This window comes from Protobothrops mucrosquamatus, unplaced genomic scaffold (assembly GCF_001527695.2).
Source record: "Protobothrops mucrosquamatus isolate PMUCROS unplaced genomic scaffold, P.Mucros_1.0 scaffold1836, whole genome shotgun sequence".
Classification (NCBI taxonomy): Eukaryota; Metazoa; Chordata; class Lepidosauria; order Squamata; family Viperidae; genus Protobothrops; species Protobothrops mucrosquamatus.
The window spans coordinates 153,006-178,982 of NW_015387968.1; the positions used below are offsets into that span (position 1 = coordinate 153,006).

Consider the following 25,977-nt stretch of genomic DNA (forward strand, 5'->3'; position numbering starts at 1 on the left):
GCAAGCAATTTCGGGAACAAGGCCTCAAGAGGCAAACAGCAGAAATTCATGTCCTCATTCAGAACCAATTTATGCTTTTGCCCTCGGTGGTAGGTGCAACGAGACTCTTCAAAGGACAATTGATCCCAAAGATCAGCCTGCTCTCCACGTTGAAGCTTTGGGCCCTGCAGTGAGTAGGACTGTGGCACCAGATGGGAAGAGCTAAGCTACGCAGCTCAGCAGGGTCACAACTGAGAAAAAGGAGAGGTTGATTTCCTGGGGGCATGAAGTGGCTTTTTTTTTATTGTGGTCCCATAGAGCAGCATTTTACTGCTTCCTTCCCGCAGAATTTCAAAGGACCTGGGAGAAATCCATGGGGAACAGGTCTATGAATAGTTAACCTTGAAGATTCCCTGTTATCTTTATCCCTTTTAATGCTAGTTGCAGAGGGAGGAGGAGGAGGAGGAGGAGGAAAAAAGAGGAGGAAGAAGGAGGAGGAGAAGGAGGAGGAGGAAGACGAAGAAGAGGAGGAGGAGGAGGAAGAGAAGGAGGAGAATGGAAGAATAGAGGAGAAGGAGGTGAAGAGGAGGAGGAAAATGAAGAATGGAGGAGGAGGAGGAGGAGGAAGGAGGAAGAATAGAGATGAAGAAGGAAGAGGAAGAGGAGGAAAATGAAGAATGGAGGAGGAGGAGGAGGAGGAGGAAAAAAGGAGGAAGAAGAAGGAGGAGGAGAAGGAGGAGGAAGAAGAAGAGGAGGAAGGAGGAAGAATAGAGATGGAGAAGGAAGAAGAAGAGAAGGACGAGAATGGAAGAATAGAGGAGAAGGAGGTGGAGAGGAAGAGGAGGAGGAGGAAAATGAAGAATGGAGGAGGAGGAGGAAGGAGGAAGAATAGAGATGAAGAAGGAAGAGGAAGAGGAGGAAAATGAAGAATGGAGGAGGAGGAGGAGTCTAGTTCTACTTACAAGCATCCCAGGTCACTCACGTGGTCCCTTTGGAAACCAAATGTTAGGTGAGGGTGACCATTGACAGACCCAGCAACCTATTCCTATGTTCTCATGGCCAACCAACGCCCATCGGAACCTTCTAGAGGCCTCCTAGAAGCCAAAGTTCCTCCCAAAGCCCGCGGGAGACGGGAGCATTATCGCTTCAGTCCCCCGATTACTCTGCAGGCTGAGAAGCTGCACAGGGACAAAAAAACTGCCACCTCCGCAGAGCAATCAGAGCCTGATTTTTTTAAAAATAAGGGCCACCTTCCAATCAATGCTTCCAGCATAATGGGCTTCTCTCGGCAGGCTACCGCTCCTTCTGTTCCAGTGCCGTTCAGGGTTATCCACCACCCCATCCTTGTTTAAAAAAATCCAGGTTTCTCCATGCTTGAGAAATTGCTAGAAAGGAAGAATGCCAAGGTTTCAAGGTTAAGCCGGATGTGTTCCCATCAGCATTCATAAAGCCTTAGCAGGTAATGAGATGGTTGAGCGTTTGGAATGCAGCTGAAATTGCATGGCAGGAAAAATAATAAGCTGGCGTTACCCTGAATACATATTTTACCTCCAGATGTTTCTTAAGCACATTCCCCAAAGCCCTAGATCAGTGGCTCTCAACCTTTTTAATGCCGCGACCCCAACCGGTCGTAAGTCGAGGACTAAACCGGTCGTAAGTCGAGGACTAAACCGGTCGTAAGTCGAGGACTACCCAACCGGTCGTAAGTCGAGGACTTTCCCTGCCCGGGAGCGCCGCACATGCGTGGTTCCGCCCCCTGCGCTGGCCGAGGCATAGCTGGCAAGCGGCAGAGACGGAGCAGGCCGACCACCAGCTGGCCCAGCCCAAGGGAGGTAAGGCACCCGCCGGAAAAGGGGGAAAAAATGGCGGACAAAAAAAATGGTGGACAAAAAAAATGGCAGACAGCCTTGCTTGGCGACCCCCGTGAAATGGTCGATCGACCCCAAATGGGGTCCCGACCCACAGGTTGAGAACCACTGCCCTAGATAGCTTGGCCTGGGAGGAGAATGGCATTGGCCATTCAGCAACATCTGGAAAACCCCTGCATTTCCGCTCCCTCTTTCTATTGGCTGACGCCCGATATGGACTTTCGATTTAATCTTACAGTCTTACGGTCAACGTTTGACCGACATTGCATGGAATCCTTTCCGTTTGCTAGCCTTCTTGCTTTTCTGCAGAGGGTCAGACGATTTGGGCAACCTTGTGAGATGGAAAATTGTATTTGTGCGTGCGTGGACACACGCAGACACCTTAAAGCACAATCATCACTGCTAGAAACTTGACGTTTGTATAACACCGTGCCAGGCGCAAAGAATCAGGACCGTTCGTAAGGTTGCAGCATTGAAGATTTATTCAGGACATGACTTCGTAACTAACAACAACAACAACAAATAAACAAGAATATGGACAACTGAAATCCAACACTAATTGGGTGCCAGATAAGAGTCAACGGACATCAGGAAGGGTTGGACACGCTCATAGGAATGCAACGATTCTAAACTGATGATGTCTAAACTGATGACGTGCTTAACTCTGCCCTCCCAGCTCTGCCTGCTCTTCTCTTACACACAGAATACTAAACCTGCTACTTACCGTAGAAGAGCCCGAGGCACTTAGATATTTTGCCTACAGCAGATTTCAAGTGGAATCCATAACCTCTCTAATTAAAAGGCAACAATTATCAAGAGACCTACTTAAAAAAAAAATCTAGATGAACAAGGACATGTGCAGTGTTTAAGAAAACCACTCGCACACACGCGCAATAAAACAAGAAGCCGATATTTTAGTCTGAAGAAGGTTCTTCTGCTTAGTGCCTGCAATAATGTTATTCCTGCAATATATTGTTTTGGTGAATGCCGTTCTCGAAATACGAGCACTTATAAATCCCTTAAATTTATCATATTCCTCCTGTTATAATTGTGTGCTTCATCATCTATTAGCCAGCCTCCTTTCTCTGCCAGTATTTATTAGGACTGCTTGCACAGAATGTTCATTAATTAATAGGCTACAGTTTGTGTAATCCTAATTAATTTTCTCCAAAGCTGCTCTGTGTTCCTCTCCTCCTAGACATCTTTTTATAAAGGCCTTGCGGGATCTCAAGTAACGTTGAATAGCCTGGTGAACCAAAGCCGAGTGATGCTGGAGGAGCACGCACGCCACCTCCTGAATGAACCCGAGAGGACCACCATGGCTTACTACTTGGATGAATATAAGGAGAACAACATCTCGGTGGATTCCCTCATCCTGGCTCTCTTTGAACTGCTCAACACCCATGCCAAGGTTAGTGTGGTGGAATGGAGTCTGGATTCCCAGGAGGGAGGGAGGGCAAAGAGGCAGTGGAGCTTGGCATGTCTGGTACTGTGTAGGAGATGACCAGGCTGAGCCTGAGGAAGGGGTCAAATGCACCATGAGTCCTTGCATGCCCACAAGCGATCTGACTCCAGCCCGCCTTGAGTGCTTCTTAACTCCCACTCATTTCCCTTAACCGTTAGTAGCTCAGATTCTTGTAGAAAGCTTAAATCTTTATCCTACTCATCTGAACTGCCTGAATCTCCTGAGACATAGAGTACATACGCATGTTATCCTTGTCGCAGATTCGGTTTCAACGCCCCGTTTTCCGTCTTGTTCCTGCAGTTCTCCCTCCTGTCGGAGGTCCGAGGGGTGATATCTCCACAAGACCTGGACCATTTTGACGACCTGGTCCTTAAGAGGGAAATAGAATTCATGAAGGCCCGGCAGCCCTCGGGGACCGGAACCGACTTTTACTCTACAACGTCCTACAGCGATTCTGCTTCTTGTACCGAAAGCCATTTCACGTCCACCACAGCCAGTTCAGCTCGGGTAGGTATGCTTGACTCAGGCTTGGCTCTCAGATATTGGCACGCGATGTCCCTATCACCTTATACAGGCAGTCCTCAACTTACAACAGCTCATTTAGTGACCAATGTTATGAAGGCACTGAAGAAAAGGTGATTTACGACAAGTTTTTCACACTTACGGCCGTTGCAGAATCCCCATGGTCAGGTGATTAAAATTCAGACCCTCGGCAACCGGTTCATACTTATGACGGTCGCAGCATCCCGGGGTCACCTGTTCCCCTTTGGCGGCCTTCTGACAAGCAAAGCCAACGGGGGAAGCTGGCTTCACTTAATGACGGTGTGACTAAGTTACCAACTGCGCTGATTCCCTTAAGCAGCTGTGGCAAGAAAAGTCATAAAATGGGGCGAAACTCACTTAAGCATTTGTCTCGCTTAGTGACATACATTTTGGGGTCACCTGGGGTCGTACAGCAAGGACTCCCTGTATTTATGGTGTAGACACAGAAATATGGAAGATAGATAGACAGACAAACACTTAGATAGATAGACAGATAATAGATGATAGATGATGGATGGATGGATGGATGGATGGATGGATGGATAGATAGACAGATAGATGAAGAGATATAGATAGATAGACAGACAGGCACTTAGATAGACAGATAATAGATAATAGATGATGGGTAGATAGATAAACAGATGATAGATAGATAGATAGATAGATAGATAGATAGATAGATAGATAGATAGATAGATAGATAGATAGATAGATAGATAGATAGATAGATAGATAGATAGATAGATAGATGGAGAGAGACAGACAGGCAGACAGATAACAATAATAAGGTTGGTTGGTTGCTTTCTTGCAGACATTTCATTACCCACCTAGGGAACATCATCAGTTTGAGGAAGGGTGGGGTTTCCTGCCTGTATATATCCTTACTGTCCAGTAGCTTTAACATTTAAAGCTGTTATCTATAAACATTTTAAAAACATTTTTCCTCCCGAGGAAAGGATTTTCAGAGAGCAGAAGCAGCATAGAAAAGATACCTAAGGGCAAAAACCAAATCTCTCCAGGAAATCCAGAAGACACCTGGAAATCTTGTGCCAGCGTCTTCTCTTCCCCCATCTCCTCTCGCTGCCAAACAAAATTAGGATAATCGCCTTTTTAAATGTGCAGCCCTGAGGCCCAGGAAATCAATTTGCTGGTAATAAAAACACCTTTCATCAAAGCCTCATTAACAAGCTGGTGGGGTGGGGAGAGAGAGAGAGAGAAAGTAGGTTTGACGAAGCAGGTTACTGAATGCCTGAACTCCGGCGAAGCCACAGCCCAAAGTGATGGTGTTCAACTCTGAAGGGAATGCTGGATAAGGTCCTTTTAATGTTAGAAAATGTTGGCTGAGGCTCCCACAAAGAAGAGGGGGGGGGGGTGTCAAGCTATTCTCCAGAACAGCTGAAGGCAGGACAAGAAGCAATGGATGGAAACTAATCAAGGAGAGAAGCAACCTGGAACTAAGGAGAAACTTCCTGACAGTGAGAACAATGAACCAGTGGAACAACCTGCCTCCAGAAGCGGTGAATGCTCCAACACTGGAAGTTTTAAGAAGAGATTGGGCAACCATTTGTCTGAAATGGCATAGGGTTCCCTGCCAGAGCAGGGAGTTGGACTAGAAGACCTCCAGGGTCCCTTCCAGCCTTTGATTCCATGTATCTCCTCCAAGGTCCAAGGTGCCGACAAAATGCCTCTCATTTAAACATGAATGTGTGATGCCACCAAGGAACGTATCACCGGAGGAGATCTGCGTTAGTCTCCGGCAGAAGAATGTCAGGAAGTAGCCTGTGAAACATCTTTCCCAGCTAACAATTTTTATTCGAAGGGGGTTTTTTTAATGCCTCCGACGATGGGAGCTGCCGTTTGCAAAAATCTGATGCCTTTGAATACCTCATAAATTAAAAAAAAAACAACTCCTGATTTTTTTTGGGCTGCCAAGTAACAGAAGCAGCTAGGAAGATTCTTAATAAGGAAAACCAAAAGACTTTTTAATGCCCATTTGTGTGTGTGTGTGTTTTTCCACTCCGGGCCCGGAAAATTCACCGACAGGAAGAAGAAGCAAATCACATTTATTGAGATGTTCTGCTTTTGTCTCCGGTCTGCTGTCACGATGCAATTAGCTTCCTAAATTAGTCTTCCTCTTATTCTGAAGCCCGTTCAGATTAGAAGGAGGCCCTCCCTGTTAATGTCCTATATTGCATCCACTAACTCCACTTTTAATCAGCTTGGATCAGTTCCCCCCCCCCATTTTTCTGAAGGAACTTATCTAAAGGCCTTAGATGAAGTGAGAAGAAGGAAGAATCTTCCTTTTTCTGTCCACTTTTCTTTGCAGAGGCATCCCTTTGTGCGAGTCTGCTTGATACGTTCCTCCGTCCTGTCTTTCTGCCAGGCCTGTTTCCATCTTGCAAAACAAGCAGGCAGGCAAAGGGCAGCCCGATCGATGTGCTAAAGCAAACTGAAATCCAATCACTCTTTTTTTTTCATTGACAACCGACCCAGCCGTGTAAAACCAGCTCCAACAGTTTGAAAACCTGTGGCTGTTTAAGTCAAAGGCGGTTATTGACAGGGGAGAAATGAAAGAAGGGAGGGGAGGGGAGGGGAGAGAGAAAAGAGGAAAAGGAAGGGAAGGGGAAGGAAAAGGAAAAGAGGAGAAATCAAGCATTAGAATGGCTTGGTGGCATTGAGGGGAGGGGAGGGAAGGGAGAGGGGAAGGGAAGAGAAAAGGAAGAGAAGAGAAGAGGGAAGGGAAGGGAAGGGGAAGGAGAAGAGGAGAAATCAAGCATTAGAATGGCTTGGTGGCATTGAGGGAAGGGAAGGGAGAGGAGGGGAGAAGAGAGGAGAAGGGGAAGGAAGAGGAGGGAAGGGAAGAGAAGAGAAGAGAAGAGAAGAGAAGAGAAGAGAAGAGAAGAGAAAAGAGAAGAGAAGGAGAAGGAGAAGGAGAAGGAGGGAAGGAGAAGGGAAAGGATTGGAAGGGAAGGGAAGAGAAGAGAAGAGAAGAGAAGAGAAGACTTCATTTGACCAAGTGTGATTAGACACACAAGGAATTTGTCTCCGGTACATAAGCACACAGTGTACATGCAAAACAAAATAATAATAATAATAATAATAATAATAATAATAATAATAATAATAATAATAATAATAATAATAATAGTAGTAGTAGTAGTAGTAGTAGTAGTAGTAGTAGTAGTAGTAGTAGTAGTAATAGGCGCCTTAGGTGCAATCCCAAAACAACTGGAGCACCACTTGAACACCATTGGCATTGACAAATTCGCTATTAGTCAATTGCAAAAGGCGGCCTTACTAGGAACTGCTTCCATCCTGCGACGAGATCTGTAATACCATCAAACATCCACATCTACCTATCCCAGGTCCTTGGGAAGGACTCGATAGGTAGATAAAATGCCAAATCCAGTCTGAACATCTGGCTGACTGTGCGATGATCCATAATAATAATACCAATAATACCAATAATACCAATAAAGGGGGTAGTAAAGAAGATAATAAGAAGGATAATAATAATAATACTACAGCCATACAACATGGGTAAACAGGCATAACACAGGACTGTGAGAATCAGGTGTTCAGCAGAGCGATGGCACAAAGGAAAAGTCGAGATGTTTTGGCACGCCATGCCCTCTAGCAGCATCCCAAGTGTGTGTCCGGGAAGTGAGGCGTCCGCCGAGATCTTCTCAGCCCTGCGCAATATCCAGGTCTTCAGGGGAAGGAATGGCTTTCTCCAAGGCAGAGCTCAGCCAGCTTCGAGGCAATCAATATAAACCTGTCACATTTCAGTGCCCGTCTTCTCTCTTGAGAACCCGTTTTGAAAGTCAATTCCCTTTCATCAGAGGGTGATGAAGACCACGAGGGGGAATCAAGCGAGGAAATTGCTCTGCCCAGGTTTAGCTTAGATTGCTTTTCATTTTTCCTTCTTTTTTTTTTAGCTTCTAACCTATTTCTTTCTCTACACCTTTTCCCTTTACTGCATGCTGTGTCCACCTCTGCTCAACCCACGTGGCCAGGAGAGACTCTTGTGGCTGATTGATTTGATGGAGGTAAGCAATTTCTGGAGGGGATTTGTGTGTGTGTGTGTGTGTGTGTGTGTGTGTGTGTGTGTGTGTGTGGACAGGGACTAGGAGAGTCAGGCTGGGGAATCCAGAAAGAGGACTTGGGGCCATCGTGGTTTGAAGACAAGGACAAGAAGCAACGGATGAAAACTAATCAAGGAGAGAAGCAACCTAGAACTAAGGAGAAACTTCCTGACAGTGAGAACAATTAACTAGTGGAACAACTTGCTTCTAGAAGTTGTGGGTGATCCACCACTGGAGGTTTTTAGGAAGAGATTGGACAGCCACTTGTCTGGAATGGGATAGGGTCTCCTCCTTGAGAAGAGGATTGGACTAGGTTAGATGACCTCCAAGGTCCCTTCCAACTCTGCTAGTCTGTTAAAGGGTTCTGGAGAACTCTACCCTTTGAATGTCTCTTTGGAGAAAGATCTGATGCTGGGAAAGATGGATGGAAAGAGAAGAAGAGGATGACCATCGGAGAGATCGATGGACTTGGTTGCAGTGGCCCTGGAGGCCTACTACACCAAGCACATCTCTGTAGAAGACTCTAAAGTTGGGGAAAGTGGGTGGAAAAAAGAGGATGACCAACAGCAAGTGGGGTGAACGTAGTAACAGTTGCGAGGGGTGCACCATTGGAAGACCTGAAGGACCAAATTGGGGACAGATCCTCGTGGAGAAAAATCTATCCTTGTGGCTGCTAAGACCCAACGGTAGCATATAATCAATGCATCAGATCAATCCATCAATCCTGTGCAAAGATCATCTTCTTTGAGAAGCCCTGATGTTGGGAGAGGTGGAAAGAAAAAGAAGAGAACAATCAGCAGCGACATAGATGGATAGATAGTGATGGTGAAAGGATGAAGACCAGGAGGATCAGGTTGGGAATGGATCTTCCTGAAGAAAATCTGTTAAGAATGGATTTCACGGCACATAATCTCAATCGATCGATCCATACCAAGTGGAAGTAGGGTGGTGAGTTGGGCCGTTGGGCTCTTAAGGACGAGAGACATAATTTAAAACATTTAGGGAAGCCGACTTTAAATTATGAATGCGACTTTCCTGTCTCCTTGAAACGCACTGCCTTTAAAAGGCTGTTTAATTTTTAATTTTGTTTAATTTTTCAGTGAAATTTCATTCACTGACTGCTGAGTTTGGAGAAACGCGCCGCCTGAGGGCATTCGTACGCATTTTAATCTGTCCCGATAATCTGCAACTTCATTTTTTATTTATTTTCCTTTTTAAAAAAAGGAAGAGGTAGAAAAAAAATTGAACAGATTCCCGCAGGTTTTGACAATTTCAGGCAAATGTTTTCCTGCGGTGTTTTGTTTTCCTTACGGTGTAGATTCTCCTGGGGCTAACAGCCCTGTTTTACCCTCAGCACGTTTTGCTGCTGGTGGTTGATCATTGCCTAAAAAATAATTTTCCGTTTTGCTTCTTGCGCTTCAAGTCTTGTCAAACAGGAACCCATCAGCCCAGCCTGGTTCCTGTCACCTTCCTCTTAAGGATTTCTCCAATCGCTGTCATGTTTTATTAGCGGGAGTTTAATTGTGCTTTGTACTAATTGAAAATGGCTCAGGCTGATCACGGATGTTCACTGCTTTCCAAATTGAATAAGCCACGATGGGGGGGGGGGGAGAAGAGACAGGATGTTCTTTCTTTTTCTTTCTTTCTTTTTCTTTCTTTCTTTCTTTCTTTCTTTCTTTCTTTTTCTTTCTTTCTTTCTTCCTCTTCCTCTTCCTCTTCCTCTTCCTCTTCCTCTTCCTCTTCTTCCTCTTCCTCTTCTTCTTCTTCTTCTTCTTCTTCTTCTTCTTCTCTCTCTCTCTCTCTCTCTCTCTCTCTCTCTCTCTCTCTCTCTCTCTCTCTCTTTCTTTCTTTCTTTCTTTCCAATTCTTCCAGAGGTTTCTCGGATTTTTTATGAAACCTGGGATTGACTGCCCTCTTGTGTATCAAGTAGAGAGGTTGGTCGTGATTTAGGCGAAGCCAGGCAAGGAGATTTTGAGTTATAGGAAATGACTTTGAAAGAAGAAGGAAAGATGAGATGGGTGAGGAGTAGAGGTTTTGCAATTGCCATAATTATGAAATGGCCAAAGCGACAGAGAAATGAGAGAGAGAGAGAGAGAGAGAGAGAGAGAGAGAGAGAGAGAGAGAGAGAGAGAGAGAGAGAGAGAGAGAGAGAGAAGATGAGGAAGAGAATAGATAGATGAGAGAGAGATGGATTGAGAGAAAGAGAATAGATGAGAGAGAGATGGATTGGGGGAGAGAGAGAGAATAGAGATAATATAGATAGATAACAGATGGATGGATAGACAGGGATGGAGCATAGATAGATGATAAATGATGGATGATAGATAAATGATAGACAGACAGACAAACAGACAGATGGGCGGACAGACAGACAGATAGATACTGTAGATGGATAGATAGATGATAGATAGATAGATAGATAGATAGATAGATAGATAGATAGATAGATAGATAGATAGATAGAAAGAAAGATAGAAAGAAAGAAAGAAAGAAAGAAAGAAAGAAAGAAAGAAAGAAAGAAAGAAAGAAAGAAAGAAAGAAATATTGCTGGTTGCTTTGTGTGACCTTTGTATGCAGTTTTCCTGCTTTCTTAAGCTTCCCAATCTATAAAAAGTCACCATATTTAGCCTTAGAAGAATGATGACATGGGCCTTTTATTTAACCCCCTGACAGTCTCTACTTCCAATGCCTACTGCTCCTGATACCAGCCAGAATACAAGGTGAGGTCCAATTTCCAAAGTTGATTACTCCAACTTTTTCATTAGAGAGAGACAGAGTGATCCTGAATGGCTGAATGGAGAAGAAATTTGCATACCAAAATACGTTGTGATTGGATCCCTCCGTAATATCACATTTCTTGTTTATTCCCTGGTTGCCAGAATTCTTCCAATGGGGGTAGAAGTGGAAGCCAAAGCAGGATCAATGCCTTACCTGACATCTCCCTGGTAAGAGACCATCTCAAGAGGGTCTTCTCCTGGTTTTTCTCCAACTTCAATGGTTCTAGGATGTGTTGATGTATGAAATTGTTGCCTTTCTTTCTTCACGTGAGCACCCAGCATCCATCCCACCATTTTGTTCTGCTAAAGGAGGTGGAGGTAAGGGTGAGGGGGGCAGAGAGTAGATGACCTTCTCTTACATCCCATTTATGCCACCAGAGTCTCTGCAGCTCCTTAAAGCAGCAGAGTTACTGCCCAAGGAAGCCCAGCTTAGGATATTGATGTCCCAAGATTAATTGTAGTATCCCGCTGAGACAACAGATTTTTTAACTGAGAGAAGAGAATATTTGTTGCTCAGGGTCGACCTGTGGTGTCCTTGGTGCTCTCTGAGCTTGGGGGTTTTCTTGCAGACGTTTCATTAACCAAACTAGGTAACATCTTCAGTGCTAGAAAGTAATGGGTGGAGAGGAGGAGGAAGAGGAGGAGGACTGTGGGGTCCTTGGTGCTCTTTAAGCTGGGTGGTTTTCTTGCAGATGTTTCATTACCTAACTAGGTAGCATCATCAGTGCTAAAAAAAAACAAGATTTGTGGGGAGAAGGAAGAGGAGGAGGAGGAGGAGGAGGAGGAGGACTGTGGGGTCCTTGGTGTTCTCTGAGCTTGCTGGTTTTCTTGTAGACCTTTCATTAGTAAACCAGGTAACGTCACCAGTGCCAGGGATTCTTTATGCTATGTCTAAATTCACAGTGGGTCACTGAACTAGTTACTCATTGACTGGAGATTAAATATGTAGTGCAATTGTATGACCTGCATCCATCTAAGTAGTTCATATTCAACTAAACCCACACTTGTTTCTGGCAGGGTCCTTCCTTCAGTTGGAATCTCAACCCCTGATGTCTCCCTCACCATGGAAAGATGGCCCTCTCCTGCTCTTCTAGCCATGTCTGAATGTTCTTTCATCCGTTCCTTCCTGTTTAGGATGATGTCTCCTCATTCTGTGAAGAACTTCCAGCTTTTAGACCCTCACCTCCTGCTGCCTCCTCTCAGTCCCGGGCGGACTCTTCAGACAAAGCGCACAAACCTGGTTTGGGATCTTCTGAATCCTCCCAGTCAGGACTGTTCTTCAGGGCTCCTCAAGGCCCCAGGCCATCTTCCAGCCTCTCTGAGAAGGACACCTACAGCCTTGCCTCCAGCTCCACCACCGGCTCTTCCATGGAGGACTCGGCCGCCAGCTCCATCTACGCCTCCATCTCTCCAGCGACTCGCGCGTCTAGGAAGCCCATGGAGGCCCGATTGTTGCTGATCAACCAGCACCCGATGCTACCGTTCCCTCGGATCCAGTCGCCCACGCGGTTGAGACAGCCCTCCCCGGAGACGGCAGGCCCAGTCCCAAGCTCCCCTACCCCGCCACCCCTCCCCTCTCACCCAGCTGCTTCCCCTCCCAGCGAGAAGGGCGGATTTGAAGTGGGGAACACCCAGCAGTTTATCATGGTTGAAGTTCATCGGCCGAATAGCGAACCAGATGTGAATGAAGTTAAGCCATTGCCTCAGACCAGAGGTGACCTCTTCATTTCTTTGACATTCTTTTTTCTTTCCTTCCTTCCTTCCTTCCTTCCTGCCTTCCTTCCTTTTCCCTGACCCATCCTTCCTTCCTCCCTTTCTTTTCCTTCCTTCCTTCCTTCCTTCCTTCCCTCCCTGACCCATCCTTCCTCCCTCCCTCCCTTTCTTTTCCTTCCTTCTTTCCTTCCTTCCTTCCCTGACCCACCCTTCCTTCCTTCCTCCTTCCCTTCCTTCCCTCCCTCCCTCCCTCCCTCCCTCCCTTTCTCTTCTCTTCTCTTCTCTTCTCTTCTCTTCTCTTCTCTTCTCTTCTCTTCTCTTCTTTTCAAATCTAACATAAATAATGCACAATCAATGAAGTGGGCACGGACATCCTTGCGCTTCCCCCTCGGTGCCTTTCGGCTCATATAACAGTAGTGAATGCAGCTGGTACATATTTTCATCCAAATATTTACGCATAGACTAGAAGACCTGCATGGTCCCATCCAGCTCTGTGGTTCTCTTCTCAGCCTCCCCCCTCCCCACCACTTCCTTTCTCTGCTCTGCTGCTTCCCTAACAGCTTGTCTCTCGCCATTGTTTCCCATCCCAGCCTCCACGCTCTCCCAGCTCTCGGACAGCGGGCAGACCCTGAGCGAAGACAGCGGCGTCGACCTGGGAGAAGCGGAACTCGGTACCAGCAGAGAGAGGAGCCAGCGGTTCCGGGGCCTGCCGACGCGAAGCCCGCAGGAAGTCCCCAGAGTGGGTGGAGCAGTGGAGACAGGAGCCAAACCGGTAAGGCATCCCTCGGGCATGAGCATTAGCAACAGGCAAAGATGGTGTGTGTGTGTGTGTGTGTGTGTGTGTGTGTGTGTGTGTGTGTGTGTGTGTGTTATCTAGAGCCTGGCCCCAGTTCCTTACCCACCCACCCCACCACCACATTTAAAGTCACAACTTCAAATCAAGCTCAACCCCTAACCCAAAAGTTCAGAGAAGAGCAACTAAGATGATCCAAGGCCTGGAGACCAAAACATATGAAGAACGGCTGCAGGACTTGGGTTTGGCTAGTCTANCCCCTCCCTCCCCTCCTTCCTTCCTTCCTTCCTTCCTTCCTTCCTTCCTTCCTTCCTTCCTTCCTTCCTTCCCTCCCTCCCTCCCTCCCTCCCTTTCTCTTCTCTTCTCTTCTCTTCTCTTCTCTTCTCTTCTCTTCTCTTCTCTTCTCTTCTTTTCAAATCTAACATAAATAATGCACAATCAATGAAGTGGGCACAGACGTCCTTGCGCTTGACAATATATTCCAAAGGGAAGTGAGCTTCCCCCTTGGTGCCTTTCGGCTCATATAACAGTAGTGAATGCAGCTGGTACATATTTTCATCCAAATATTTACGCATAGACTAGAAGACCTGCATGGTCCCATCCAGCTCTGTGGTTCTCTTCTCAGCCCCCCCCCCACTTCCTTTCTCTGCTCTGCTGCTTCCCTAACAGCTTGTCTCTCGCCGTTGTTTCCCATCCCAGCCTCCACGCTCTCCCAGCTCTCGGACAGCGGGCAGACCCTGAGCGAAGACAGCGGCGTCGACCTGGGAGAAGCGGAACTCAACACCAGCAGAGAGAGGAGCCAACGGTTCCGGGGCCTGCCGACGCGAAGCCCGCAGGAAGTCCCCAGAGTGGGTGGAGCAGTGGAGACAGGAGCCAAACCGGTAAGGCATCCCTCGGGCATGAGCATTAGCAACAGGCAAAGATGGTGTGTGTGTGTGTGTGTGTTATCTAGAGCCTGGCCCCAGTTCCTTACCCACCCACCCCACCACCACATTTAAAGTCACAACTTCAAATCAAGCTCAACCCCTAACCCAAAAGTTCAGAGAAGAGCAACTAAGATGATCCAAGGCCTGGAGACCAAAACATATGAAGAACGGCTGCAGGACTTGGGTTTGGCTAGTCTAAAGAAAAGAAGAAATAGGGGAGACAGGATAGCGGTCTTCCGGTATTTGAGGGGCTGCCACAAAGAAGAGGGGGTCAAATTATTCACCAGAGCACCAGAAGGAAGGATGAGAAACAACGGTTGGAAACTGATCAAAGAGAGAAGCAACCTGGAATTAAGGAGAAACTTTCTAACAGTGAGGACAATTAGCCAGTGGAACCACCTGCCTCCAGAAGCTGTGAATGCTCCAACACGGGATGTTTTTAAGAAGAGACTGGACAGCCACTTGTCTGAAATGGTATAGGTTCTCCTGCTTGAGCAGGGGGCTGGACTAGAAGACCTCCAAGGTCCCTTCCAGCTCTCTTCTATAATAATAGGAAAGTGATTGGCTGTGATTTCCTGCTCATGCCCACTGATGTAATACAGGTAGTCCTCAACTTATGACCACAGCTGACCCCAAAATTTGCCTCGCTGAGCCAGACAGCCGTTAGGTGAGTTTTTGGCCCCATCGAGGACCTTTCTGGCCACCGTTGTTAACCGAATCGCTGCAGTTGTTAAGTTAATCGCACGTGGGTTAAGGGAAGCCGGCTTCCCCATTGACTTTGCTTGTCAGAAGGTCACCCAAAAAAAGGGATTACGTGACCCCGGGACATGGCAAACCGTCATGAATACAAGTCAGTGGCCAAGCGTCAGAATTTTGATCACGTGACCCACAGGAATGCTGCAAAAGTCATAAGGATGAAAAATCCATAAGTCGCTTTTTCTCAGCGCCGTTGGAATTTTGAACGGTCACTAACGGGATGATTGTAAGTCGAGGATAACCTGTAAATCAGAGCTAACCCCACTTAGCTTTGCGCTCTTAACGTTATAAAGCCAAGCATCGCCTTTGAGGACTCCCTGTAGTGTTTTGGGCAGATTTTCAAGTCTTTTGCCCTTGTTTTCTTTCTAGGGTGGAGAGAGAAAGGCTGGCCAAAGGTCACTCCGTCGGTTTCCTGCCTAAGGCAAGATTAGAACTCAGGACTCCTCCGTTTCTAGTCTGGTACGCTGACCAACCAGCCCAGACTCCCTCTTAGGCAAGGAGACGGGATGAAAACTCAACACGAAACACCTCCTTCTGATTTCCTAGGAACTATACTTTGTAATAGAGTAATTTGTGCCGACTAACAACGGCCGGCGTTGAACTTGGCAGAAAATAAAGGTGGCCACGTCAACTTTTGTCCACTAGAGGGCAGCATTGCCTTTTCCACATTCGAAAACAAATCACATTTCTTCATTTCTCAGCATAGAAAAAAAATGAATCCCATCCAGGCAGTTAATTTAGCCCTCTTTTCTCCCTCTAGTTTGCCCCAAGCTGGCAAGAGAAATAATTGCTTTTATTCCTAGATCACATCCTGCCTTACGGGAAGTCCTCGACTTACTCCAGGTCATTTAGTGACCGTTTCAAATTACGACGACGCTGAAAAAAAGGGACCGTTTCCCACCCTTTCAATCTTCCTAGCATCCCCATGATCGTGTGATCAAAATTCGGAGGCTTGGCAACTGACTCACACTTACGACCGTCACCGTGTCCCGAGGTCAGGCGATCCCCTTTTGCACGCAAAATCAATGGGGAAGTCAGTTTCACTTAACAACTGGGGCAAGAACAGTCATAAAGCGGGACAAAACACACTTAACAAATGTCTCACTTAACAACAGCAATGTTGGGCTCCCTTGTGGTCGTAAGTAGAGAAACGTCTGTCTTATAAAGTCGGGCCAACAGTGGAGAATTCTGATTTCTTTCAATGTAAGTTTTTTTCTTTCTTTCTTTCTTTCTTTCTTTCTTTCTTTCTTTCTTTCTTTCTTTCTTTCTTTCTTTCTTTCTCTCTCTCTCTCTCTCTCTCTCTCTCTCTCTCTCTCTCTCTCTCTTTCTTTCTTTCTTTCTTTCTTTCTTTCCTCCCTTGCAATTTGCAAGTTCTGCTCCCTGCAGAACGACTTCCTCTCTGACTCGGTAGTCGTAAATCGAGGACTTCTCGTAATTGTAGGGGCACCGTCCATTTGGCCCCTACGCTTCGCCCAGAAGCAAAAAAAATGAAACCTTCCTTCCACCCATCTCTCTATCTTGCCTTACTTTCTCTTTCTTTTTCTTTCTCTCTCCCTTCCCTTCCTTCCTTCCTTCCTTCCTTTTCCTTCCTTCCTTCCTTCCTTCCTTCCTTCCTTCCTTCCTCTTCCTTCCTTCCTTCCTCTCTCCCTTCTTTCCTTCCTTCCTTCCTTCCTTCCTTCCTCTCTATCTTTATCTTTCCTTTCTTTTTCTTTCTCTCTTTCTCCTTTCTTCCTAACTTCCTTCCTTAATACACACGCACACACACATCCCGTACCCTAACATTTTGCAACACCGGTTTGATTGCGCCCAAGTCAGGATTGCTCCGGGATTGATTAGCCCGCGAGATTTGGGACTTTAGTAAAAGTTTGGAGACGAGTCCTTCCCGTCCCTTCCCGTGCCAGCTTTGGTCCTCCTTCTCCACCGATGTTCTTCTCCTCTCTTGTCTCCCTGCAGCCAGGACTCCTGGAGCCAACGTCACATCTCATCCGGGTGCCTAAGAGCGCTCCGACCTTGGGCATAGCCATTCAAGGGGGGGCAAACACTCGACAGCCCCTGCCCAGGATTGTCACCATCCAGGTATGAATTCAGAGGGTCCTCCTTGAGGAAGTGGGGCTTCCTTGTCCTCTGAAAGAACATCCAGGTCAGTTCTGTTTTGTAAGAAGTGTCGGCAAAATGCTGGAGAGGTTTTTCCCATAGCTTTGCTCTCAGCCCAGCCCTGACCTTGGAGAAAAAGAAGGACCTTTGTGATAAGCTCTTCCCCTCAACTCCCACAAAACGATTAAATTGTTCTTTCTTTCTTTCTTTCTTTCTTTCTTTCTTTCTTTCTTTCTTTCTTTCTTTCTTTCCTTCCTTCTTTCTCTCTATCTTGCCTTTTTTTCTTTCTTTTTCTTTCTCTCTCCCTCTTTCTTTCTTTCCTTCCTTTCTTTCTTCTTTCCTTCCTCCCTTCCTTCCATCCATCCATCTCTCTATCTTGCTTTACTTTCTTTCTTTTTCTTTCTCTCTCCCTTTCCTTCCTTCCTTCCTTCCTTCTCTCTATCTTGCCTTTCTTTCTTTTTCTTTTTCTCTCCCTTTCTTTCCTTCCTTCCTTTCTTCTTTCCTTCCTCTCTCCTTTCCTTCCTTCCTTCCATCTATCTCTCTATCTTGCTTTACTTTCTTCCTTTTTCTTTCTCTCTCCCTTTCCTTCCTTCCTTCTCTCTATCTTGCCTTTCTTTCTTTTTCTTTCTCTCTCCCTCTTTCTTTCCTTCCTTCCTTTCTTCTTTCCTTCCTCTCTCCTTTCCTTCCTTCCTTCCATCCATCTCTATCTTGCTTTACTTTCTCTCTTTCTTTTTCTTTCTCTCTCCCTTTCCTTCCTTCCTTCCTCTCTCTCTCCCTTCCTTCCTTCCTCTCTCCCTTCCTTCCTTCCTCTCTATCTTTCCTTTCTTTTTCTTTCTCTCTTTCTCTTTTCTTCCTAACTTCCTTCCTTTCCTTTCCTTTCCTTCCCTTTTTCTTTCCTGTCTTTCCTTCCATGCCACAGAAAGGCGGATCGGCTCACAACTGCGGCCAGCTGAAGGTGGGCCAAGTCATCCTGGAAGTCAACGGCACGGCCCTCCGCGGGAGGGAGCACCGCGAAACCGCCCGCATCATCGCCGAGGCTTTCAAGGCGAAAGAGAAGGATTACGTCGATTTCCTCGTCACAGAATTCAACGTTGCACTTTAGGGAGGGGGGGGAGAAGGGCCGTCTGGAAGAGCCCGAAGCCAAACGCCCAAGAGACGGGAGGAAAGAACGGGGTGACAAGGTGTCTGAGGCATCCAGTCGTGTGCACACCTGTACACCCAGGTAGAGCCCAGACAGGATTCCCCACCGAGCAGACGTCAGATTGGGATATAATTTCTCTCGGCTAAGTGCCCCCCCCACTTCTAACGGCTCCCCAATCTTGACAGACCTTGAACATGGAAGCCCATCGTCCTTCTTCCCAGCGATCAACCTTAACAGATTCATAAAACACCATTTAGTTCACCTGTCTCTTCCCTTTTGCCTCTGTGTTCGAATAACCTGGCAAGACACCTGTATGGAAACGACACCTGCTTTCTCTCGTAGCTCTTCCTACCATCTCCCCCTTGTATCTTACGGGAACATTTTTACCATCGTGGCAGGTCCCAGAGATTTTGGGCAGGAGAAGATGCAGGCACCAAGAGAGGGAAGTAGGACCATCCGGGGACACCGATTCTGACGGTTTCGGGATTTCATCCTTGTGACGGGCGCCTCTTGAAGTGACATTCCCCGGATCCCGCCTTGTCATCGGTCCCTAGCCAATAACGGGGGAAACCCTTCACGATTTCACTCTGTGTACATAAAAGAGAGACTCCGGTTTAATTTTTCAATAAACGTGTTAGAAAAAAAAGAAAAGAAAAGAACAGTGGGTGTTATTTCGTTCCACCCGTTTGTCATCACAAACAGGGGCAAAACTCCCTTAGGAACCGAAAATGGAACTCCAGATAGGTTGGTGGTGAAATGAAGCCGTGGATCGGTGAATTTTGCCCCCTTTTATGACCTTCCTTGCCACAGTTGTTAAGGGAATCACTGCAGTGGACAAGTTCATAAATATGGTCGTTCGGCGAATTTGGCTTCCCCCCTGGACGAGAGGTCGCAAAACGGGGATCACGTGATCCAGGGACGTTGCGACCGTCGTAAATACGAGTCGGTTGCCCCGTATCCAAATGTTGATCATGGGACCCTGGGGAAGCTGCAACGATTGCAAGTGTGAAAAACACTCCTAGGTCGCTGTTTTCGGTGCCGTCGTAACTTTGAACGGTCACTAAATGAAGCATTGTAAGTCGAGGACTTTCTTCGCTGCCAGGTTTAAGTTGCGTTAAAATAGGTGTTTCTTTTCTGGTGGATTTGAGCAGGGATGGAGGCAAGAGCTTCCCGCTCTTGTAAAGCATACAAGCCGTATTTTTTATATAGAGAGATAGATTTTATTAGTTTTTAATGGGGTTAGGAATAAGGTGGGGTCGGGGTTGGGGTTGGGATTAAGGTTAGGGTTGGGGTTTTCCCAAGTAACATTCTCAATATTTAGCAAACCGCATAATGTCTGGGTTCATGTATTTAACAAACAATAATAGAAAATAGTTAACTATCATAAACAATATGTTAATTAATCACTCAATCTTGCTAATATGTATATTCAAAATTACACATCACGTTCCTTTCTAATTCGTCTTTCTATTAATGCACGCATCGCTTTTTTATTCTTGGCTGGTGAGGGTCGCAAGCCCACTCCCCTTGGCAGTTGCCACCGGCGGCGCCAAAGACAACCGGGTTTGGGGAAATGCCCCCCTTTTCAGGGGGATCCGACCCCCCACCCACCCCAATTTCCCCTATTGGCCCGTGCAGGCAAATATCACACACACACACACTCCAAAGGACCCAAAAGTTAGGAAGAGGCTTTGACTTCCATTCAAGGATCTCCTTATGTTTGTGCCACTGTTTGTGCCTTATGTTTGTGCCACTCCTTATGTTTGGGCTTACTGTTATTTCATACATTTATAGCCTTCTTAAAAATCTATTTTTTCTGACGATAAAGAAACAATATTTTTACATCCATTCATAAAATATCTCTGGCCTACTTCACTGTGTCAAGTTTAAGAGTCAATCATATTAATAAACTTCATGAAATTTTCACATATTAAAAAAAAAAAAAAAGGATCTCCTTATGTTAATGACCCTCCCCCCCCGCAGCCCGCCTCCCTCATTGGAGGATAGCCTTGTCATTTGCAGCTCTGCACAGCTGGCTCCTCCCACCCCCCCCACCCTCCCCCTCCTCCAGATGCGTTTCGACACTGGTAGCCGCCAATTTTTACAACTCCAGGAAATGTTGCTTCCCTCCGCCCTGTCCGAAACTTCGCAGGCTGCAACTCAAAGAGAAGAACTTAAAAGAAGGAGAACCAACTTCGTTTCCTCGGTAACTATTTGGGGCTGGGGGTGGGGTGGGGGGTTTCCCCTCCGGTGGTCCGTCTCTGTTCTTCTCCTCTGGCTGCTTGCAGACGTTGTGGGCTTTGCAGGAAAGACCTGGGCGGGGTGGGCATTGCAGTCCTGGAAGGAGGGTGGGTGGGTTGCTTTTAAACAAGGGGCTGGCGACCACCCCCTTTTTTTTTTTCTGGCTGGTGCGCGCTCTTTCCAGAAACTGCATCCTTGGGGAGCGCATTTTAGTGCGCATTTTTGTGCAAAAGGAAAGAAAAGGGAGTGGAAACGTGGCTTTTTTTTAAAAAAAAATCACCAGTTGGGACGCTCTTTCTCCACCCGCCCCGTTTGATTCTGTGATTTTCCCCGAAATGAAACCCTTTGTGCCCGCTTTTACACACACACACACACACACACCCACACACACCGGAGCCTCTTTCCGTTCCCCAGTCGCGCCTTCTTTGCTTCCTACCCTTCCTGGCGCGCCGATTTATATCAATAGATGCCCTCCAGCTAAAATAAAGAAGCGCTGGTTTCCGCCGCCTTCATGAGGGCGAGGAACGTGCTGTGCCCGGTCTGTTTTGCCCAGGCTGGATTTGAACCGCCTGTTGCTCTGGGTTACCTTGAAGGAGGGGGGAAAAGCCATCGCCTGCTGAGACGTCTTGTTGGGTTCGTCTCGCTAAGCAACGGTTGGGAACGCTGGGGCCGCTGCTCAGCTGATCCGCCTCTCCTTGTAAGAGTTTTTTAAGATTTTATTTCTTCTTCCAAGGGGGGAGAGAGGGGAAGGGGCTTTTATTCCAAGGTCCCAAAGGTGGGTTTTTTTTTTTTTTTCAGGAGGCAACTGGACTTTCTTGTTTTTCTCTGAAGGCTTTTGGCTTCTCCTCCAAAAAGCTGGACGGTGGGGGAGAAGCTGAAGAAGCTTCTTGGAGGAGAAGCAAAATGCCTTCAAAGAAAAAAAAGGAAATCCAGTTGCTGCCTGAAAAAGCACCTTTGGGACAACTCTGGGCTGGATGGCTGAGAATCTCCACAGACTTTTATTTCAAGGGGTGTCATTCTGCTTACAAGAGTTACGTAAAGAGGGATCCAGCCTAGAAGTAAGGAGAAATTTTCTGACAGTGAGAACAATGGAATATTTTGCCTCCCGGAGTTGTGGGCGTTCCGTCACTCGAGGTTTTCAGGAATAGACTGGTCAATGATTTAACTGGCAGGATATAAGGCTGGCGCCTTGAGCAGGGGGTTGGACTAGAAGACCTCTGGGGTCCCTTCTGGCTCTATATGTCTAAATATAGTCTATGAGCAGGACAAAAAACAAGGGATGGAAACTAATCCAGGAGAGAAGCAACCTAGAACTAAGGAGAAATTTCCTGACAGTGAGAACAATTAACCAATGGAACAACCTGCCTCCAGAAGTTGTGGATGCTCCATCACAGGAGCTTTTCAAGAAGAGAGTGGACAGCCACTTTGTCTGAAATGCTAGGGTTTCCTGCTTCCGCAGGGGGTTGGACTAGAAGACCTCCAAGGTCCCTTTTAAAACTCTTTGTTATTCTGTTACCCTTTGCCTGTGCTCGAATGGGTTCGTGTTTAACCTTGGTTTTCTGTGGCTTCCTGCGTTGTGCAAGCCTAGGGGTTCACCGTCTTGTGGAAACGTACAAAATGGGTGGATTCGGTAACTAGCTAAGGAAAACTGAAAGAGGATGGAGCAAAGTGGGAGCCAAAGTTAACGGGAATAAAAGTTCATACTTCCAAATATTAAGCTACCAGGCTCTCTGCTAGGGAGGCTTCTTCGCTACACTTTCATAGATACTTTGGAGATTAGGAAAACCATTTTTTAAAATCTTGAACCCCACTCACGCCGCCTGGGGTGGATGGTGTGTCTTTGTGCACTTTGTGAAGATTAACCAGGTTTTGATTCAGTGAACAGTGGAGCCTCGCACTTATCCTAGGGTACCAGATGGCTTGCTGTGGACCATGTTCAGGAGAAGGGGAGGGGAGGGAAAAAAACCCCAGCAAAATCCACGTGAAACTGTCCCTGCAGCGCTTACCAAAAATAATATGGTTATGTAAACAATTTAGTAGAAGAAAACAGTAATGGGGGAGATAAGATCTCTACCGTTAAGCTTTCTGACTGTTAAGAATTTTGCACAGCTTCAACATGGTAGCCGAAAGTGCTTCCTCTTCTGCACCAGAGACAAATTCGTTGTGTGTCCAATCAATAAAGCTATTCTATTCTATTCTATTCTATTCTATTCTATTCTATTCTACTATAGAGTGTTTTACTCTTCTATTCTACTCTACTCTACTCTACTCTACTCTACTATTTTATTCTATTCTACTATAGTGTTTTACTCTTCTATTCTATTCTACTCTACTCTACTATTCTATTCTATTCTACTATAGAGTATTTTACTCTACTCTTATATTCTCTATTCTATTCTATTCTACTATAGAGTGTTTTACTCTTCTATTCTATTCTATTCTACTATAGAGTATTTTACTCTACTCATATTCTCTATTCTATTCTATTCTATTCTATTCTACTATAGAGTGTTTTACTCTTCTATTCTACTCTACTCTACTATTCTATTCTATTCTATTCTACTATAGAGTATTTTACTCTACTCTTATATTCTCTATTCTATTCTATTCATCCCTGCCTTTATGTCCAATTTCCCTTCTCCTTTCTGTTCCCCTTATCCTAAAATTTAAAAGGTGTTGCACTTTAGCACAGAAATGCCAAACTCTAATGTGAGAGGCAGCTAGTTTCTTCTTGGTTTCAAGTTTTGAAAACCCTCTTTTGTTTTTAAGAAGTTTCTTCAAGTCAAGGGGGGTCTGCAAATCAGAGCTGGGGCAGGGAACCCCTTTGCTGCATGTGGAATAGTTTTTCCGTTTCTTTCCTTTGAAGCGTGTCTCGTCCTTTTAAGTTGTTTGATGAATTGTGGCTTGGCATTCGGCCGAGGCTGAACGCTTTCATCGGGCAGAATTCACGCACATGTCTGGATTATAAAAAACTTTCAGCTAGCCAATAAGAGCCACTTTCAAAGCACGTTGACTGGGAAACAGGCTGCGTTCAAACCTGAATCCTTAAGCCAGCGTGCATGCTTTGAAAAGGGGGCCTTAATCCAACAAGTTGCAAAGTCACCCAGTCAGCTTTCAGGCTAAGGCGGGACTTGAACTCACAGCTTCCCACTTTCTAGCCAGGTGCCTTAACCACGGGACCAAATGGGCATTTGAAGCTGGGGTGGGGAGTAGGGGTGGGGAATCTGAAAAAAAGAGTCGACATCCAGAAAGAGAAGAAACGGGAGGAAACCCTGACAATTGACAGCAACAAAATATATACTGCATGTGTTCTAGCTTTAGAATAATTTTTTTAATGCAAATGTTTTTCTAGAATTCAGATTTTGGGGGGCAGTAAATGGATTTGTTAAAAGTGAATTTATTTTGGCTCTTCTCTTTTTAAAGACTCTCTGCGTTTGTTTATTTTTTTAAAAAAAAACTTGCTTTACAATGGTATATATACAGTATATGGGAGGGGGCACTTAAGGGACACAACCAAGCACCTTAAAATTTCCTTGCCTGTTTGGTGTGTCTCTTGGACCTTGTATAGTCCATAAACCTTAGAAAAGTCATCTGTGACCTGGAGAAATCAGATCCTCTCCATTCTTTATATTTTTCTGTCTAACTGAAGTAGGGGCATCAAACAGAGAGATGCCCCCAAGGCTTTTTGTGAGCTTCCCAGCCAGATGTTTGTGTAATTGTGGAGGAGGGGAGAAGCTTGCTGCGAATTAGGGGGATGGGGGAATTGAGTGTCTGAAATGGACAGTTGCTTTGTTTGGGGAAAAAAAAGCAGATGGATATTAATTAGGTTAGCAGGGACAGGACCTGTCTTATTACTGGTGTGGGCCTCTCTTGCTCCTGTTTGATTAGCTCCTGCTTTTTATTTGTAAAGCTTGCTGTTGAGACACACTAAACTGGCAATCTTCCCTTTAAAAATGTAATTTTGGACAATCAGAATAAAGAACATTATTTCTTTCCTTGTGGAGGCCATCAGCTGTCCAGCTCTGGATTCTAGATGGGGGTGGAAGGCAGCTGTCCAGAATCTCAGATGGATCTTTTGCTGAGTCTCCTCTGGAGAAGAACTGAATAGGCGACTCTTTAGCCAATCGAACTAGACAGTCTGTCCTGAACTGCAGTGTTTTGCATTCAATCAGTGTCACTCTAATTAAATTACCTTTCTCCCCCACCCCCTTGGGGGTCCCCTCTGCTTTTTTAAAGAGTTTCTGAAATACCTCTCCCTAGCGTTTATGTCAAAGGCTCCAAAACCCATCAACCGTGGATGTGTAGGAGAAAAGCAGGCAGAGCTGGAGGGCGGAGTGAAACAAGTCATCAGCCTAGATTCCTTATGTTGCCAAAAACAATTCAAGTCTTAACTCCTCCTGAATTATCTGAATTATTGTGGAACTTTAGTTGACCAGATTCTTGTGGATCAATGCATCAATCGTCTATGCTGCAACCTAACCGGCGGTCCTGATTCTTTGTGCCTGACAGGATGGATCCAACCAAGATTTTAGAAGGACTCTGGTTAATTAATAGCCTTTTAATTGCTCTTCAGGGCTGGTGGGAATCGTAGTCTAATGATAGACCAATGGATTGGGAAGGAGAAGTTGGACTTTCCCATTTCCTACGGTGTCCTGGAAGGGTGAAGCACCAAATGGAATGATATCCCTTTTGGAAGGATAGACTATCTTCACTGTATAATCCTGAAAATATTGCTGTGTGGTACAGTTTCCTATGTATTTATATAGCCCTCTCCTGTTTTCCAATGCCTGTTTCCATCTCGCCAGCTAAACTCTGTTCAAAAGTCGCAGAGAAGATGTGTTTATCTGATTTTGAACCCTTCTTGGGATGATCGTAGTCCGAGTGAAAAAAAAAAAAAAAAGGTGACCTACTTTGATAGCTAAGTAGCTGGTCCTCAAATCTTCTGTCTGGAAGCCCAGGAGAATTCTTTAAGGGCTTAATGTCTGGAAGGAAGCCCCAGCTTCAACATTTCTACAGCCAGAGTCTCATCTCTGAGTGTGTCAGGGTGTCTATAACATGGTGTTAACATCTGATGCTCAAAGCGGATTTCGAGACGGAGTTGCTGGAAGACTTTGCCCCGAAGAAATTGTCCTCTGCAGAGCTGCTCCAGGCTTCTTTTGCCACTTGCAAGAAATTCTTTAGCTTTGCAATTTGGCTGCTGTATTTCTCACTCCTCTGCGGTTAGGCTCCTTTTTTTCCCTTCCCCATGGCCTATTTCTCCATCACAGTCTTTGGCAATTCTGCTTTTAGTGTGTGTGGCGACAGCTGGTTTTCTGAGCTTCCTCTTCACACTTCAAGTCTGTCTGTTCAGGCTATATAGGTCTTCTGTCTTGGGTCTTGTCTGTCCGGACCCCCTGTGTTTTGTTTCTGTGACCTGGTTTAGAGTAGAATTGATTGTGTGCAAAAGTTTTGTGGCAACTGACAGGTTCATTTTTTCCATGTTGAAGAGTTTGTGGTTTTCTACCTCAGTTGCAAATTGTTTTAGAATGTTCCATTGAATAAGATGTTATCCTTGCTGCACACAATTCATTCTGTGTGTGTGTGTGTGTGTGTGTGT

At 45.8% G+C, this 25,977-nt stretch overlaps 1 protein-coding gene across 1 annotated transcript in view; it reads left to right on the forward strand.

The window, feature by feature from the left end:
* Window positions 1-18,101, forward strand: part of WHRN (whirlin) — a 54,749-nt gene extending 36,648 nt beyond the window's left edge. The window contains exons 7-14 of the mRNA XM_015823327.1: window positions 3,046-3,258; window positions 3,613-3,819; window positions 7,872-7,904; window positions 10,820-10,885; window positions 11,921-12,431; window positions 13,923-14,104; window positions 16,859-16,981; window positions 17,919-18,101. Of these exons, the coding sequence (XP_015678813.1) occupies window positions 3,046-3,258; window positions 3,613-3,819; window positions 7,872-7,904; window positions 10,820-10,885; window positions 11,921-12,431; window positions 13,923-14,104; window positions 16,859-16,981; window positions 17,919-18,101 (1,518 nt within the window). The remainder of the gene's footprint in view (window positions 1-3,045; window positions 3,259-3,612; window positions 3,820-7,871; window positions 7,905-10,819; window positions 10,886-11,920; window positions 12,432-13,922; window positions 14,105-16,858; window positions 16,982-17,918) is intronic.
* Window positions 18,102-25,977: the final 7,876 nt, after the last annotated feature.